This window comes from Pongo pygmaeus, chromosome 14 (genome assembly GCF_028885625.2).
Source record: "Pongo pygmaeus isolate AG05252 chromosome 14, NHGRI_mPonPyg2-v2.0_pri, whole genome shotgun sequence".
NCBI lineage: Eukaryota > Metazoa > Chordata > Mammalia > Primates > Hominidae > Pongo > Pongo pygmaeus.
Window position 1 is genome coordinate 25,048,595 of NC_072387.2, and position 17,960 is coordinate 25,066,554.

At 49.1% G+C, this 17,960-nt stretch overlaps 1 protein-coding gene across 1 annotated transcript; it reads right to left on the reverse strand.

The window, feature by feature from the left end:
* Nucleotides 1–1,996: 1,996 nt before the first annotated feature.
* Nucleotides 1,997–10,489, reverse strand: LOC129011855 (tubulin alpha-3 chain). The gene is made up of 5 exons (XM_054447173.2): nucleotides 9,938–10,489; nucleotides 7,540–7,762; nucleotides 6,460–6,608; nucleotides 5,145–5,825; nucleotides 1,997–2,381 (listed from the first exon to the last, which is right to left on the reverse strand). The coding sequence occupies exons 1-5, from the start codon at nucleotides 9,938–9,940 to the stop codon at nucleotides 2,085–2,087; spliced, it is 1,353 nt and encodes a 450-aa protein (XP_054303148.1). The 5' UTR covers nucleotides 9,941–10,489; the 3' UTR covers nucleotides 1,997–2,084.
* Nucleotides 10,490–17,960: the final 7,471 nt, after the last annotated feature.

Genomic DNA, 17,960 nt, shown 5'->3' on the forward strand with positions numbered 1-17,960 from the left:
GGGGCTCAATACTGTGAATCAAGCAGGGGACACATGCCCTGGTTAGAGCCCATGGGGCAGACCCTGCCAGGCTGGAGCAGAGGAGAGCCCCGGCCAAGGTACTCCACATGGAGGGCTGTGACCCCACAGGCAAGCCTGCTACCCAGGCACATTTGTTCCCTGAAGGGTCCTCTCAGTTGGTCTTGCTAATGCTGTCAACACCCTGAGCCCAGGGAAATCCATTAAAGTAAAGCTGTGGCCCAAGTGTGGTTGCAGATCTTTCTTGGCTATCTTTACAAAAAAGAGTAAAGTAAGCAAATTACAAATCAAAGAAATTCTGAACCCATGCTCTTCATCTGAGTGAGACTCAGGCGGTCAGAAGGAAAGTCTCAAGCATTCAGACTGTGACGGGAACCCAGTTGTGGAATCGGCAGCTAAACCCAAGAGCAAGAGGCTTGACCAGTGTTTGCAGAACACTCGGGTAGGTGGGAAACAACGTAACAGCTTCCAAAATCAAAATCAGAAACCTGATTCCAGGACTTGGTGACTGCAGTACTTCCCGCCTGTCACTGTCTGGAGCAGCTCAAATGTACGGTCCAGCATGAACACACCTAGAGGATGAGGCGGCGAGCCCCTGCTGCTGCTGCCACTGCTGGCACCGTCAGAGCAGACCAGGTTTGCTGTCCAGGCCGGGTGTGGACCGGCCGTGCCTACCTTTCCCTAAATGGACCTGTGGTGTGTGTCCTTTCAAAACGTTCCCATGGCAGTGTGCTCCTTGCATGGCTTTGCTCCTGGGACACATCCTAAAGGGTCCCCTGCACATACTGCCAAGGGCTTCTGGGACATGACCTGTCTTTAGTGGTTCTGAGCCTCAGGACTCAGGGCTGATGCAGGGCCTCTAGCTGAAGCAGCTTTGATGGAAATGTGTAGACACAAATGTTGCTTAAGCAGCATGAGTATAGTAGATGCTGCAGTTACAGGGCTCGCCCATTCCTAATCATTGTGCTTTGTGTCTCCTCAGAGAGAAACAAAGGCAGCACTGCCCTCAGGGGAACATCGGCCCTGGCAGAACACAGCAGCCACAAAGGATCCAGCCATAGGATGCCCCACCTGCCCAGCACTACCAGGCTGCCCAAGGGGGGCGGGCATGGGAAGAGCCCTACACAGAGCAGCACCTAGGATGGGGCAGAGACTTGTCACATCACTGTCCCCAGCAAAGGCTACGTTTTGTCTCCTTCAGTTGATGATAAACCTTTCTGAGATGCAGAGCATCCAGGTCAGACATTCTCTACCGTTTTTTTATTATATTAAGGCAGACTTAGAATGACGTTTTTCTGCCATTCCTGGTTGTGCCACAGCTGAACTAACCAGGTCCCTTCACCATGGGTCAACTTCCTGGAGCTGATCTGGATTCTGAGAAAAGGCATCTGGATTGCCAGGTCTTTTATAAAGACCTCACCAAGCTTCACTTGAACTGAAAGATGGGAGGTTTTCTACCAAGACCGTTGATTGACAGTGCTGAGGGGCAGAGTGGCCGTGTGTGTGCACAGAGGGCAAACGCTGTCTTCCAGGTTACTGTGGAAGGCTGTGTGTGTTGTGACCTTCTGTGGGTCACAAATGCTGTGCAGAACACACTAACACTTTTTCCCTTCTAAAATGTCCTGACCTTACTTACACATTTGACCCGCAGCTTTAGGGATTTCATGGACAAGCCCCATCCACAGACCTCAGATTTAAACACTCCACTTCACTCTTCTTTTTAGCTAGCATCACCCATCAATAGAGAAGCCCCCAAAATTGCAAATTCAGTTGAAAACCCTGACTGTGCTTTCCTAGAATTTAGGAAATCTATTTATCCATGTCAAGTTACTTCCGTGGCAGCTCCTTAAGTAGTCACTGTCCTGCTGCACCCAACCCCATGCTAGCAGGGCAGGCTGGCACCCCACCACTGTCCATGCAGGCTGTAGGGGTCCCACCTGCTTCTGCAGGCAAAGCTAAGCAGTACGATACACAGAGGTCTTGGTTTTATACAGAACCTTTAATTGCAAAGAACTTGAAAGCAGCCATGCTGGGGTTGGCAGTGGAGAACCCACCACACCCTCCCCTCAGTATTCTTCACCTTCTTCAGCCTCAGCTTCCACGGAATCCACGCCCACCTCTTCATAATCCTTCTCCAGAGCTGCCAGGTCCTCGCGGGCCTCGGAGAACTCCCCCTCCTCCATGCCTTCTCCCACGTACCAGTGCACAAAGGCCCGCTTGGCATACATGAGATCGAACTTATGGTCCAGGCGAGCCCAGGCCTCCGCGATGGCCGTGGTGTTGCTCAGCATGCACACAGCCCGCTGCACCTTGGCCAGGTCTCCCCCAGGGACCACCGTGGGGGGCTGGTAGTTAATGCCCACCTGCCCAAGAAGAGGAAGAAACAGTCCATGAAGCTTATATCAAACCTAGAAATGGTGGTTACTTTTCCTCGAACAGAAGACACCCTGTAGGTGAACAGGAGAATTCTCAGTTCACCCCATAAATGTCACTAAGCCCTTCTCTGTGCCAGGCAGGGTGACAGTTCCAGACAACATATGTTGCCCAGGCTGGCCTCAAACTCCTGGGCTCAATCGATCCACCCACCCCAGCCTCCCAAAGTGCTAGGATTACAGGCATGAGGCAGCATGCCCAGCATTTTTTTTTTTTTAGAATAAGGTATTTTCTAAAGGATTTTTGTGCCCCTTTCCTGGATGGTAGAATTCATGTGGAAAAGGTAGGTTGAACTTAGGAATTTTATGGGCATTTTGGGGAATCTTGTAGGTGGTGTATATATTTTATTTTAACTTGGGCATTACTACAAACTGCTTCACTATATCCTTCACTCCACTGTCTCATGGAGGGTTTGATTTAAAAAAAGAATTGAGTTTTTTGTGATGAAAAGCAACAGGTGCAGTGGCTCACATCCATGATCCCAGCTCTTTGGGAGGCCAAGGCGGATTGCTTGAACTGAGTTTGAGACCAGCCTGGGCAGCATGGCAAGACCCTGTCTCTACCAAAAATACAAAAAATTAGCTGGGCATGGTGTTGTGCACCTGTGGTCCCAGCTACTCAGGAGGCTGAGGTGGGAGGATCGCTTGAGCCTGGAGGGCAGAGGTTCCGATGAGCTGAGATCCCACCACTGCTTGGGTGATGAGCAAGACCCTGTCTCAAAAAAATAAAAAGGCCGGGTACAGTGACCCACACCTGTAATCCCAGCCCTTTGGGAGGCCGAGGTGGGCAGATCACGAGTTCAGGAGATCGAGACCGTCTTGGCTAACATGGTGAAACCCAGTTTCTACTAAAAATACAAAAACAAAATTAGCCGGCGTGGTGGCGGGCACCTGTAGTCCCAGCTACTCGGGAGGCTGAGGTGGGAGAATGGCATGAACCCAGGAGGCGGAGCTTGCAGTGAGCCGAGGTCATGCCACTGCACTCCAGCCTGGGTGACACGGCAAGACTCCGTCTCAAAAACAAAACAAAACAAAACAAAGCAAAACAAAACAAAAACCAGCAACGTCTTTATTTCTCTTCTGGGAAGCCTAGTAATTTTGGCCTGGGTTTGCCTCAGACACAAAATCTGTCCCCATCTTCCACTGACACAAAAGAAACCTTGCTGTCCTCTTTCAGCTTTGTCAATAGTTGGTTACTAAATCTTGTGGCATTTCTCTGTTGGGCCCGTGCATTCCTGTGCTGTGCTTTCCCTGCTGCCTCTGGCTCAGACCCCCACCGCCTCTGTTGGGGGAGACCACTGCGGTCGGTTCTGACTGGGATTTCCTACTGTGGGTGTCTCTTCCTCTCCTTCAGGGGTTAGCACAGCTGCTGGACTAGCCACCTAATTTTGTAAGTTCTTGTCTGAACATAGCCACCACACCCCTTCATTTGCAGATTGATTTTGCTATCCAACAGCAGAGTGGGGTAGGTGTGACAGAGGTCGTGTAACCTGTAAGGCCTAGAATTTGTATGATCCTTTTTTTTTTTTTTTTTTTGAGACAGAGTCTTGTGCTGTCACCCAAGCTGCAGTGCAGTGGGGTGATATCTTCTCACTGCAACCTCCACCTCCTGGGTCCCAGTGATTCTCCTGCCTCAGCCTCCTCAGTAGCTGGGATTACAGGCACCCGCCACCATACCCGGTTAATTTTTGTATTTTTAGTAGACATGGGGTTTTGCCCTGTTGGCCAGGCTGGTGTCAAACTCCTGACCTCAGGTGATCCACCTGCCTTGGCCTCCCAAAGTGCTAGATTATAGGCATGGGCCACCATGCCCATCCAATTTTTGTATTTTTAGTGGAGAGCTGTGATCACCACACTGCACTCCAGCCTGGGTGACAGAGTGGGATTCTGTCTCAAAAAAGTAAATAAATAGGGTCGAGCACAGTGGCTCACGCCCGTAATCCCAGCATTTTGGGAGGCTAAGGCAAGCAGATCACTTAAGGCCAGGAATTTGAGACCAGCCTGGCCAACATGGTGAAATCCCTTTAGTAAATACACAAAAATTAGCTGGGTGTGGTGGTGCATGTCTGTGGTCCCAGCTACTCAGGAGGCTGAGGTGAGAGAATCACTTGAGCCTGGGAAGCAGAGGTTGCAGTGAGCTGAGATCACACCACTGCACTCCAGCCTTCTCAGCAACAACAACAAAAAAGTAAGTAAGTAAAGCTCATCACAGATACATAGGGTAATGACTCAGGAAGAGAGTTCAAAAGACATCACTGGGCCTGGCGCGGTGGCTCACGCCTCTAACCCCAGCACTTTGGGTGGCCAAGGTGGGTGGCTCACCTGAGGTCAGGAGTTCAAGACCAGCCTGGCCAACATGGCATAACCCTGTTTCTACTAAAAACATAAAAATTAACTGGGCGTGGTGGTGGGTGCCTGTAATTCCAGCTACTTGGGAGGCTGATGGAGATTGCAGTGAGCTGAGATCACACCACTGCACTCCAGCCTGGGCAACAAAGCTAGACTCTGCCTCAAAAAAAAAAAAAAAAAAAAAGACATCACTGAATTAATGATCACTCTGGTTCACTAATTGATGCCCACGTGCCTAGCCCATGGAACAGAGGCTCCTCAAAGGATGTGGGTCTTCAGGGGTAGCATTACTGTGTGTCTGTTGCTTGCTCAAAGGTACAAGGACTCCACACCACCCAGTCATACCTTAAATCCAGTCGGGCACCAATCCACAAACTGGATGGTGCGCTTGGTCTTGATGGTGGCGATGGCCGCGTTGACATCTTTCGGGACCACATCCCCCCTGTACAACATGCAGCAGGCCATGTACTTGCCGTGGCGAGGGTCACACTTGACCATCTGATTGGCTGGCTCGAAGCAGGCATTGGTGATCTCGGCCACGGACAGCTGCTCGTGGTAGGCCTTCTCGGCTGAGATGACCGGGGCGTAGGTGGCCAGGGGGAAGTGGATGCGGGGGTACGGCACTAGGTTGGTCTGGAATTCTGTCAAGTCCACATTCAGGGCCCCGTCGAATCGCAGGGAGGCCGTGATGGAGGACACGATCTGCCCAATCAGACGATTGAGGTTGGTGTACGTGGGACGCTCGATGTCCAGGTTGCGCCGACATATGTCATAGATGGCTTCATTGTCGACCATGAAGGCACAGTCAGAATGTTCCAGGGTCGTGTGGGTGGTCAGGATGGAGTTGTAGGGCTCCACCACAGCCGTGGAGACCTGGGGGGCTGGGTAAATGGCAAACTCTAGCTTGGACTTCTTGCCGTAATCCACTGAGAGCCGCTCCATGAGCAGAGATGCGAACCCAGAGCCAGTGCCGCCCCCAAAGCTGTGGAAAATGAGGAAGCCCTGCAGTCCTGTGCACAGATCCGCCTGAAAGTAACCAGACAACATGAATCAATGCCCACGGAAGCCACACCACCAACCTCCACCAAAACAGGACCACTTCTCTGCCTCTGAAGACTTGATATGGATTCAAATCATCCATAATAAACACACAGTACACTCTGAAGCAAATAAAAGCAGACAAAGATCTATAGACAAATCACCATGCATACTTCAGGCTAAGACCATTGCAGACGCAATAGGACTCAAGATGCTGCTCTAAGTTTTTTTTTTTTTTTTTAAGATAGAATCTCACTCTGTTGCCCAGGCTGGAGTGCAGTGGCATGAACTACGCTCAGTGCAACCTCTGCCTCCCAGGCTCAAGCCATTCTCCTGCCTCAGCTTCCTGAGTGGCTGGGACTACAGGCGGGCACCACCACACCTGACTAATTTGTGTATTTGTAGTAGAGACAGGGTTTCACCACGTTGGCCAGGCTGGTCTCAAACTCTTGACTTCAGGTGACTGCCCACCTTGGCTTCCCAAAGTGTTGGAATTACAGGCGTGAGCCACCAGACCCAGCCAAAGTGCTGGTCTAGGTTTTGACAAAACGACCTCCCCTTCACAACCCAAGATCTACCCTCCTGTGCAGGACAATGGTCACATGAAGCCTTCTCTTCTTACCAGTTTGCGGATGCGGTCCAGGACCAGGTCGACGATCTCCTTGCCGATGGTGTAATGGCCTCTGGCGTAATTATTGGCCGCATCTTCCTTCCCGGTGATGAGCTGCTCTGGGTGGAAGAGCTGCCTATAGGTTCCTGTGCGCACTTCATCTACAAAAGAAACCGTATGTACTGTGAATCTTTAAGGCCTGTACTCACCAAGATGGATGCATTCCAGGACTGTTCACCTCTACAAAGTACATGTTGTTCAAAGTACGTGACCTACATGTTGTAGGTCAACAGTGGCAGTGTCTGGTAGAAAATGTCTCTGTGTGATAACCAAACTGCGATTTATGACTCTAGGAAGTGAAACTCAGCTTGCAGTATAAATGTCAGCACGACCAGCTCCCACTGAAGGGAAATAAGCTCTAGCATCCCCACACAGGTAATTCTACAGGTACATAATTCTTTCCTACATGTAGCTACATCAAAGGCTGTAAGTTAAAAACGCTTACAAACTGGGAAGTCACCAGGTCAGTGTGACTTCTGCAGGGCAGTCTCATCAGGGCACCCTGTGTGGCCTGGGCCCCACAGGCTTTCAGGTGACACTGTCATCTCATGTGGGGCCACTGAAAGGGGCTGTCTCTTTGCAGGTCTCCTTGGAAACTATCCTGGGCTTCTAATCTGGAGGAAGCAAATGACTGTTCTGTACTTAACCTTCTATGCCTAAGATGCAGGTCAGGACTCTCGTGCACCAGCATAAGAGAGTGCACAGCATTCAGGATGGAACCAATGCCATTGTGCCCTGCAGGCAGGGCCACCTGAACAGGGCTGAGGCAGCCACGACGGAATCTCTCCACAGCCCATCTTACTGCCGGCAAAGCAGCTTTTCCCTGTAGGTCAGGTTTTCCTAAATTAGGAGCCGAGTCTCACAGACACTTTAATCACGAACCTTTCAGTTTATCTCTTAACAACACCAAGGGCATATGCTTCTCTATCTCATACCTTCTGCAGGAGGATTCAAAGGAGCTCACTTGGGGCTTTACCGATGATGCTCTCCCACCCTCCTAGGAAAGCTGCCATTCAGGGCCTGAGAACCTACCGACCACAGTGGGCTCCAGGTCCACAAACACTGCTCTGGGCACGTGCTTGCCAGCTCCAGTCTCACTGAAGAACGTGTTGAAGGAGTCGTCCCCGCCACCAATGGTTTTATCACTTGGCATCTGACCATCGGGCTGAATTCCATGTTCAAGGCAGTATAGTTCCCAGCAGGCATTGCCGATCTGGACACCTGCCTGCCCCACGTGGATAGAGATACACTCACGCTGTGAACCGGAACATAAATGTAGACCCATTCATTTCAAGGCAACTTGAAGCTATATGGTATGCAAAATATTCTAATTTAATATTTGTATATTGCTTCAGTATCTGGTGCTTTCACAATTGACATTTCCTAGGAGGGTTAGGTGACTGACCCCTTTATCCCTGTGAAAACTTACTTGCTGTAAACCATCCTAGCTGCTAAGTTCCAGAGGTAGCCCTAGAACCTAATGTTTGCCACTACACAAAAATTAGATTACTTTAAAACTTGGAAGCCATGTAATGTCAGTAATCAACCCGACATTATAGCCAGTCACAGTAATTCTCTGAAGAATATACAGCAGTTTTTGATTATATCCTATCAAAGGATAAGGTAATTGGGTTGGGTTAGGAAATAGAGAGTAGGTCCCAGGTCACTGTGGTCCAAGCCCAGGTGTTCAGTATGTGTCCTCTCTCTGCACCCCCAGATCTACCCACCATCATTCATCACCCGCCCTGTGCTCTCCGAGGCTGACCCATGAGGACAGCATCAGAGGCCTTCCTTGCTCTCTGGCTTCATGCTGGTTAGGTCAATGACAGGCAGCAGCAGGAGACCAGGAGGCTGGAGGAGAGTGGCGTCAGGGTACTCTTTCCTTGGCCCCTTCCTGCTCAACTTTCATGGGCGATACAAATCCCTCCATCAAGACCACACTTTTGGCAGGTGGCCCTCTTCATAGTTACCCTCTCAATTTTTTGTAAGCACTCCCTCCCCCTCCACCCCTTGAAGCCTAGGAGTGTAATGGCTCCCAGACGTCATCAGTGCTGGGACACTGCACTGTCCTTTGGTGGTTTATTTAAGCCCTGCCAAGCCGGGTGTGGTGGCTCATGCCTGTAATTCCAGCACTTTGGGAGGCTGAGCGGAGATCGCTTGGGACCAGTTTGAGACCAGCCTGGGCAACTATGAAAAAAAATTTTTTTTTGAAACAGTCTTGCTCTGTCGCCTAGGCTGGAGTGCAGTGGCACAATCTCAGCTCACTGCAGCCTCTGCCTCCCAGGTTCAAGCGATTCTCCTGCCTCAGCCTCCCATGCAGCTGGGACTACACGCCACTATGCCTAACTAATTTTTTGTATTTTTAGTAGAGACGGGGTTTCACCGTGTTAGCCAGGATGGTCTTGATCTCCTGACCTTTTGATATGCCCGCCTTGGCCTCCCAAAGTGCTGGGATTACAGGCACGAGCCACAGCGACCGGCCGAAAAATTTAAACATTAGCCAGGTGTGGCAGCGCACACCTGTGGTCCCAGCTACTCAGGAGACCGAGGCAGGAGGATTGCTGGAGCCCAGGGGTTCAAGGCTGCAGGAAGCCGTGATCATGCAACTGTGCTCCAGCCCAGGAAACAGAGTTGTTGAGCCGTCTCAAAAAAAAAAATACAATACTTGACAAACCACGGCCACAGCTATTCAGACTTGGAAATCTATTCTTTGTGTGAATGCGTTGGTTGCTTTTTTTTTTTTTTTTTTTTTTTTTTGAGGCCGGGTCTCTCTGTCGCACAAGCTGGAGTGCAGTGGCACCATCATGACTCACTGCGGCCTCGAAGTCCTGGGCTCAGCTGACCCTCTCACCTCAGCCTCCCGAGTAGCTGGAACCACAGATCCACGCCTCCACCCCGGGAATTTTTCTATTTTTAGTAGAGAAGGGCTTTCGCCATATTGGCCAGGCTGGTGCGGAGCTGCTGACCTCAGGGGATCCCCCGCCTCCACCTCCCGTCTGAGCTTTAATTCCTGATCTGACCAACGTCCACAGCCCCAGCCTCCATCAGTGAAGGCTCCTGGAGCTCCTCAGTGGTTTCCAGTAGGACAGAGACGTTTGGAGACCGGAAAGCAGGAGCAGCACCCTTCTGTCTTCAGGAGGCGACACCACTGTTTGCTCTCTGGGGGACGGGACACGGTCAATGCTCCCCGTCCACTGACTCAAGGCCGGCAGCTTCGTCTAAAACAAAAGCTGCGGTCCCTGCCCTGGAGCCCGCAGACCCAGTAGACAATCCCGTGTCCTCGTGTCCCGCCCTGGGCCCCGCGTCCTTCTCTGGCCTCCTCTCTGCACCCTGGCCCGCAACAGCATCCCTCCGTCCAGCTACCTCAGGAGGCCAACTTCGTCCACCCTCCAGCCTGGGTGTCTGCGGGGTGGGAGTGACCTGGCCTTACCATGCTGAGCTCCTCCGCTGCCTCTGCCCAACGCTACTACTTGACCTCAACCTCCGCTGCAGCTGCGCACGCCCAACTACAGCCTCCCGCCGCACGCTGTCTGGGATTGTCCTGCTGGTGCCAGGCCACCATTGGTCCGGAGCTCCTGGGAGGCAGGCCAAGGCTCGGATCCTAGTTTCAATTGGCCGTTGTGCAACTCACGTAGTGGGGACGCCCTCTGATTGGATGCAGGATTGGAGAGAAGGCAGCAGGCTCAGAGAGGGCCCTCTGATTGGATGCAGTACTGGCGGGAAGGCAGTGGGGTCAGAGGGCAGTGCGTGGGCTTAGACGTTTCCGGGGGTCTTCTGACCCAGGTTGGAGCAGCTACTGCGTCTTTGTGGATGGAGGAACATTGCTTTGTAGGTAAGCTGCCAGCCTTGCAGTGGCTTGACCACGAACTTGTGCCGCTGCCTCCTCCCCAGTTGCCCCAGGCCGGTTCCCCTGGAGGTGCCTTATCCAGATCTTTGCAAACAGGGCCGCCTTTGAGAGGCCTTCGCGGCATCTACCCAAGTCACAGCAGCACGGCAATCACCCCACCTTCCCACCCAGCACCCGGGAAGTGGCGGGATTCGATCACTTTTGTGATCTAAAAGGAAAAAGTGAGTGGGTTTCGGTGGCTCACGTCTGTAATCCCATCACTTCGGAGGCAGAGGCGGGCAGATCACCTGAAGTCAGGAGTTCGAGACCAACCTGGCCAACATGGTGAAATCTCGTCTCTACTAAAAATACAAAAACTATCCAGGTATGGTGGGTGTGCCTGTAATCCCAGCTACTCGGGAGGCTGAGGCAGGGAAATTGCTTGAACCTGGGAGGCAGAGGTTGCAGTGAGCCGAGATCGCACTGCAGCCTGGGCGAGACTCCGTCTTAAAAAAAAAAAAAAAAAAAAAGGAAGAAGCAGAGGTAAAATTAATATAGGTGGAGAGGTGGAGAGGTTGGGCCGGGCGCGGTGGCTCAGGCCTGTAATTCCAGTGCTTTGGGAGGCCTCCGCCAGAGGATTGCTTGAGGTCAGGAGTTTGCAACCAGCCTGGGCAATGTGGTGAGACCTGTCCTGCCCCCGTTTCTACAAAAAATAAAAAATAAATAAAATTAGCCGGGCATGGTGATGGGTGCCTGTAATCCCAGCTACTTGGGAGGCTGAGGCACAAGAATCGCTTGAATCCGGGAGGTGGAGTTTGCAGTGAGCCGAGATTGTGCCACTGCACTCCAGCCGGGGTGACAGAGGGAGATGCCGTCTCACAAAAAAAAAAAAAAAAAAAAAAAAAAAAAAAATACAGTTTATTTGGGCCAAGTTTGCGAACTGCAACCCTGGAGATGCAAGTTGCCTTAATATACACTCTAATTAGCAGCAGTTACAAATGGGTTTTTAAAGGAAAAGAAGGGGCAGTTTCTAAATTGTTTACCAAGAATTTTACAAATACAGACAGAGTCTTGTTGTGTTGCCCAGCCTGGTCTTGAACTCCTGGCCTGAAGGGAGCCTCCCACCTTGGCTGGCCTGGCCAGAGGAAAGTATATTAAAATAACCTAAGCTATTTATTGGCTCTATATTGTCTTTTGTATCACAAATTCTAGTAACAGGAAGATAAAGCTAGTCGGGAACAAAATGCCTTTACACAGCATGGGTATGAGGTGTGTGACTGAAGTCCCATATTCCTCTCTGGGCCTGATACATTCTGCACACCTCGCATAACTCAAAGTGCTTTGAACACTTTTTTTCTCTCTTCTTTAGTGAGAGGGACCGGGTTTACAGGCACCAGGAAAAGGGGAAGGCACAGCCCTGTCCTGGGAAGAGCAGAGTAGGGACACAATGCCCATTTTGGAGGAGTCTGGAACAGTCACCTGATTCTTCCTTATGTATTTATTGTTTATTTATTTTTTGGACACTGGTTCTCACCATGTTGACCAGGCTGGACTCAAAACCCCTGGGCTCAAGTGATCCTCATGCCTAAGGCTTCCTTGTAGGCTGGGACTACAGGACTGTAATTCTTCCCAGTTTGATTCTTCCTTTCTAAAGATCATCTTAATAATGTGTATTCAGTTCTGAGAAAAGGCCTGGAGGAGACGTGCTGGCTTACCCGCAGCTCATCACCAGGATGCAGCACCCCATCGTGGCATCTCCCTAGAGGGTGGCCAAGCAGGCTGTTAACTTTCCCTCCTGAGAGGAGAGAACAGAAGAGAGAGGGAGCTCCCCCAGTGGGATGGGACTCATGAGGTCCAGGAGCTGAGACTTTTCTGTGGGCTTTGGGGACCTCTGAACAGTGCGATCAGGTCTGCCCTTAGAAGGATGTTTTGGCACAAAGGGGAGGGGCAGGGAGGGAGTTCTGTGGAGAGCCAGGGAAACCAGAGGAGGCCTCTGGCCCCCTGCCTCTTCTCCCCAGAAGGGTGAATCCTTCCATCTTACTCGGCTCCAGGTGCCCTAAAAAAATACCATGGGCTGAGTAGCTTAAACAGTAGAGTTTTATTTTCTCACAGTTCTGGAGGCTAAAAGTCCCAGAGGCGTCTTGTCCTGGCTTGCACACAGCCGCCTTCTCACCATGTCCTCCCACAGGGTGGGGGAAGGCAGCACTCAAGCTCCCTGGTCTCTTATAAGGACACGAATCCTACCGGATCAGGGCCCACCCTTATGACCTCACATAATCTTCATCATTTCCTTATAGGCCCCGTCCCCAAATACAGTCACACTGGGGATCGGAGCTTCAGTGTCTAATAATGGGGTGGGGAGAACACAGTTCAGTCCACAGCCCTCCCCTCCCTCAGGGCTCCAACCACATCATGCACAGAACTCAGCTGTAGCCTGTATCACCCGGTGCTCTTCAGTACAGTCGTGTGTCCCTCAGAGGCTGGGATACGCTCTCAGAAAGCCATGATCAGGCAATTTTGTTGACATGAGAACATCATAGAGTGTACTTAGACCAACCTACATGGAGCAGCCTACTGCACACCTAGGCCACATGGTACAGCGTATTGCCCCTCAGCTACAGATCTATGCAGTAAGGATTTGTGTATCTAAACATAGAAAAGCTACACGAAAAATAATGGTATTATAATCTTATGGGGCCACTGTTGTATATGCTGTCTGCCGTTGTCCAAAACATCATTATATGCCACATGACTGCAATATTTATTTTTCTGATTATAAAAGTAACACATATTCCCAGTAGAGAGTGTGGAAAATTAGCAACAAAATATTTATTCTACAGTAAATAACAAAATAAAAATTGAGTCTTGGACATGCCCATTTTTACTGTAAGTTATGATTCCATAACTGACTTGTAGTAAACAATATTTCTGGCCCATAAGTATTGCTGCCTTGTGTATTTTATTTAGTATACAGTACTAAAAAAAAAGTGTTGTCAATTATTAAATCCTTGCAGTAAGTCAGCTAATGAAGTTTACATATAGTCACTACACAGAAAGGAGCACAAATTATTTCCTCTTTCGCTCAGATTCAAATAGGCTTGAGTGACAACTTGAGGACAAGGACACTGCCAAGATTTTACACAGGAGCTGGCAGGGCCAGAGAGGCAGCATGGTGTGGCAGGAGAATGAGGAACTGCGCAAGGTAGGTGGCTTGGTTCTGGGTGAGAAAGGCTTACGAGACTTTGCAGAGTTTTGTAAGGTTGAGTTCATACAGATGTTTAAAGACCTCCTTTGACTCCTACTCATGGACTGTCCCTGCTGCATGCAGGACACCAGGGCCAAGCCTGGTTCTAGGGACCAGCCGGTTGCTGCATAGCTCGTGTCAGCTGGCTGAGCTTGGCTCCCAATCATGGCTGCCTACTAGCGCCTTGCCTGCAGCAGGCACCCACTTCACAGTCATCTGCCATCTCCAGTTCAACCGCACAAAGTAAGCAGCAACTCCCCCACCCCTGCCAGTTTTGAACGAGGAACAATGTCTGTGTTATCTGCAGTGACACGCTGCGCCTGACACCAGTGACTCCCCCTTCTCTCTCCACCATATGATGACAGGGAGCTGCAAAAAAGACCATTTGTTAAAATGTGGGTAATTCCCCCATAAGTTCTTCATAAATTTGGTTTTTAGTAAGATGTGTGAAACTTTATGTTCAAATGCCAGTATAGCAGTAATAACACAAGTAGGTTCTGTTTTCTAAAATACATTCACTTATACACTTAAGTCCTTGGACCTATAGTCTGTGATCTGTCCTCTAAAATGTGCCAGGATTGTAAACCCAAGTTGCTTCTTAAGATCATCTGTGGTGTCATTCCCCTCCATGACTCGTCTGGGACTGCCACGTGGGCTGGGTGGCGTCTCATTGCTTAACATAGTCACAATAACTCCGAGCCGGGCAGAGAGGCCTAGGGAGGCCTTTCCTTCCCATGCGGAATCTGCCCTGCCAGCTTGCTCCACCTCTCCTCACTTCCAGTCATAGTCCAGCAGGTGTGACAGTGACTAAACAACCAGATTGTTGACCAGATTGGCTGCGGGGAGGTCAGGGTCATCAGTGCAGCAAGTGGTAAGGTTGGGTTGTCAGTACAGCTGACCTCATGGTAAGTCCAACTGTGGCTCTCCACCCAGGGAGGCTTTGATTTAAATCTTTTTCTTCTTAATTTTCTTTTCTTTCTTTTCTTTTCTTTTCTTTGTTTTCTTTTCTTTCTTTTCTTTCTTTCTCTTTCTTTTTCTTTCTTTCTTTCTTTCTTCCTTCCTTCCCTTTCTTTCCTTTCTCTCTCTTTCTTTCCTTTCTTTTCTTTCCTTTCTTTCCTTTCCTTCTTTCCTTTTCTTCTTTCTTTCTTTTCTTTCTTTCTTTCTTTTCTTTTCTTTTCTTTTTTCTTTTCTTTCTTGAAATGAGGTCTCACCATTGTGCCCAGGCACTGGTCTTGAACTCCTGGGGTCAAGTGAGCCTCCCACCTCAGCCTCCCAAACTGCTGGGATTGTAAACATGACCCACTGCGCCTGGTCCGATTTAAATCTTAAGTAGTGTGTGTGTGTGTGTGTGTGTGTGTGTGTGTGTGTGTGTGTGTGTATTTCTGTTTCCGTTTATGTTTAAGTAACTAGATTGAGTGCCCAAATGCTTTATTCACCTTTGCAGTTGTGTAGATGACATCAGGCAGAGGTTGACGTTACAGAGCCAGCTGTCCTGCTGTAAGCTATTCCACGCAGTTGCAGGGTCTTGACTGGTGTGGAGTTGGTGCTCAGCACCTGAGCCCAGGTGGTCTTCCCATTGAATGTTTGGCTGGGTTAGGTGAGCACAGGGCTTTTTCCAAGCAGGGGATTTCTCTGATCTTTGGCTTTAATCTGTAACCAGCATTGGCTATCACTTGTAACTCTTTAATATAGTGTAAGACTAAACCTTCCAGGCCTTTGTTAAGCAAACATAAAACATCTATAATTGTGATTTTTTTTTCAGCAATTGGCTGAAGCCTCAGAGTTATTGAAATCCCAGGCCAAAGAACTCAAAGATGCCCATCAGCACAAAAGCTGGCCCTGCGGGACTTCTTGGAGCTTGGTGAGCTGGTGGCAGAGCTCTGCTCCCAGAAGCAGAAGGTGTAAGACAAGGAGGAGGAGATGGAGGTGGCCATGCAGAAGGTCAACATGGTGTGGCCGGAGATCTGAAGATCCAAGAAGCTCAGAAAGAAGAAGCTGTTTAGATGTTTCAGCAATGGTACTGATTGGACTTTTTAAAATATTTTATTATTATACTTTAAGTTCTGGGGTACATTGTATGACCTTAATAAAACATCTTTGAGGCCAGGCGCGGTGGCTCACGCCTGTAATCCCAGCACTTTGGGAGGCCGAGGTGGGCAGATCACGAGGTCAGGAGATGGAGACCATCCTGGCTAACACGGTGATGTTTAGTAACCCGTCTCTACTAAAAATACAAAAAAAAAAATTAGCTGGGCCTGGTGGCAGGCGCCTGTAGTCCCAGCTACGTGGGAGGCTGAGGCAGGAGAATGGTGTGAACCCAGGAGGCGGAGCTTGCAGTGAGCCGAGATCGCACCACTGCACTCCAGCCTGGGCAACAGAGCAAGACTCCATCTCAAAAAAAAAAAAAAAAAAAAATCTTTGAAAAGTTGAGGTGCATTATGTAAATTACTTTAAAATGGATCTTAAATTTTTGTGAAACCAAGTAAGTTGATCTGCTGAGCATTTATTTTGTTCTCATCCCTCAATATCTATGTGTGAAATTATCAAAAGAGGTTCCTGTGGTACTAAGTTTTAAAAATTCCCTTCTGGCTGGGCGCAGTGGCTCATGCCTGTGATCCTAGCACTTTGGGAGGCCGAGGCGGGTGGATTACCTGAGCTCAGGAGTTCGAAACCAGCCTGGGCAACACGGTGAAATACCGTCTCTACTAAAAAATACAAAAAATTAGCCAGGCGTGGTGGCGGGTGCCTGTAGTCTCAGCTACTCAGGAGGCTGGGGCAGGAGAATGGCGTGAATCCAGGAGACAGAGCTGGCAGTGAGCTGAAATCGCTCCACTGCACTCCAGCCTGGGCAACAGAGCGAGACTCTGTCTCAAAAAAAGAAAAAAGAAAAGATTTTGGGGGACAATTGAGAAGACCTGATTTCATTTTGCAATGTAAGAAGGACATGAGATTTGTGGGGGGAGGGGGCAGAGGCTGAATGATATTGTTTGGATATTTGTCCCCACTGAAATCTCTTGTTGAAGTATACTCCCCAGTGCAGGAGGGGGGGCCTGGTGGGAGGTGTTTTGGTCATGGGGATAGATCCCTCATGGTTTGATGCTGTTCTCAGGCTAGTGAGCGAGTTCTCATGAGATCTGGTTGTTTAAAAATTGCGGCATCTCCCGTGCCACCCTTGCTCCCCCTTTGTCTGCTGCCATGATTGTAAGCTTCCCGAGGCCTCCCCAGAAGCAGATGTTGACACTGTGCTTCCTGTATAGCCTGCAGAACCATGAGCCAATTAACCTGCTTTTCTTATAAATTATCCAGTCTCAGGTATTTTTCTTATAAAAATATAAAAGGTATAATTTTCTTATAAATTATCCAGTCTTTATATCAATGCAAGAACCACTTAATACACTACATACTACATAGAGATACAAGCATATGTACTAAAGGTATGAAGTATGATGATTATAAACCCTAATTTCATGGTGGTGTTTGTCTGTTTGTGGGGAGGTCAATATGCGGCCTGGGACTGGATACCCAGAGGGCTTCCAATGTACTGATAATGTTTTATTTCTTCCATTGGATGGTGGATGCACAGTAGTTCATTGAATTTTTCTATATGCATTGTGTAAATTTTAAATATTTCACAATATTTCCAAATAAATATTGATTTATAAAATGAAAAGCAAAAAGAGGAAGCAGTAAAGGGAACTCTGATTTGGATTTATTGTTGATCTATGAAGATGAATTGTGTAAGAATCTTGGCAGAAAGGAAAATTTCAGAACAGATTCATGGTGCTGAGCATATATACATAAACCCTAGACTTTGGGGAAAGAAATTTTAAAAAAGAAAATATGTAAGAGTTACATTGACAGAGACTCAAATTTAAATTATAAGTATTCAAGTCTAAGGGATGTAAAATCCAACCAAATGGCCACACACAGCCCTTCTCCAATGCCCCTAACAACCCCTGGAGGTTTGTGCAGAGCTTGGATTTTACAGGCCCTCTTCATAAGATGGAAACAGGGCATCACTAAAAAGAAGCAAAACAGAGGCAGGAGTGATAGAGCAAGAAGACTAAGCCAAGAATAAGCTGATGTGAGAATACTGGAGCCCACAGAACATCCCTGCAGAGCAGAAAGCCTCCTTAAAGGCCTTGGCACCTACCCGGGGTGTGGGAAGGTCTGGTGATCTCCAGTAGCTCACAGAGGCTGAGAGCGATCACCTGGCTCCTTGTGGCCCCCGGGGAGCTCTTCCAGCAGGAGAGAGAGCAGAGTCTTCAAAAGCCGGTCACTGAATCCAGCAGCACATCAAAAAGCTTATCCACCATGATCAAGTGGGCTTCATCCCTGGGATGCAAGGCTGGTTCAATATACGCAAATCAATAAATGTAATCC

What these genes read in the sequence shown, in the direction of transcription:
- LOC129011855 (XM_054447173.2), bottom strand. An exon ending in CCTGGAGCCCACTGTGGTCG is followed by an intron (nt 6,609 to 7,539) that starts GTAGGTTCTCAG and finishes TTTCTTTTGTAG; the next exon opens with ATGAAGTGCGCACAGGAACC. An exon ending in TGGACCGCATCCGCAAACTG is followed by an intron (nt 5,826 to 6,459) that starts GTAAGAAGAGAA and finishes GGTTACTTTCAG; the next exon opens with GCGGATCTGTGCACAGGACT.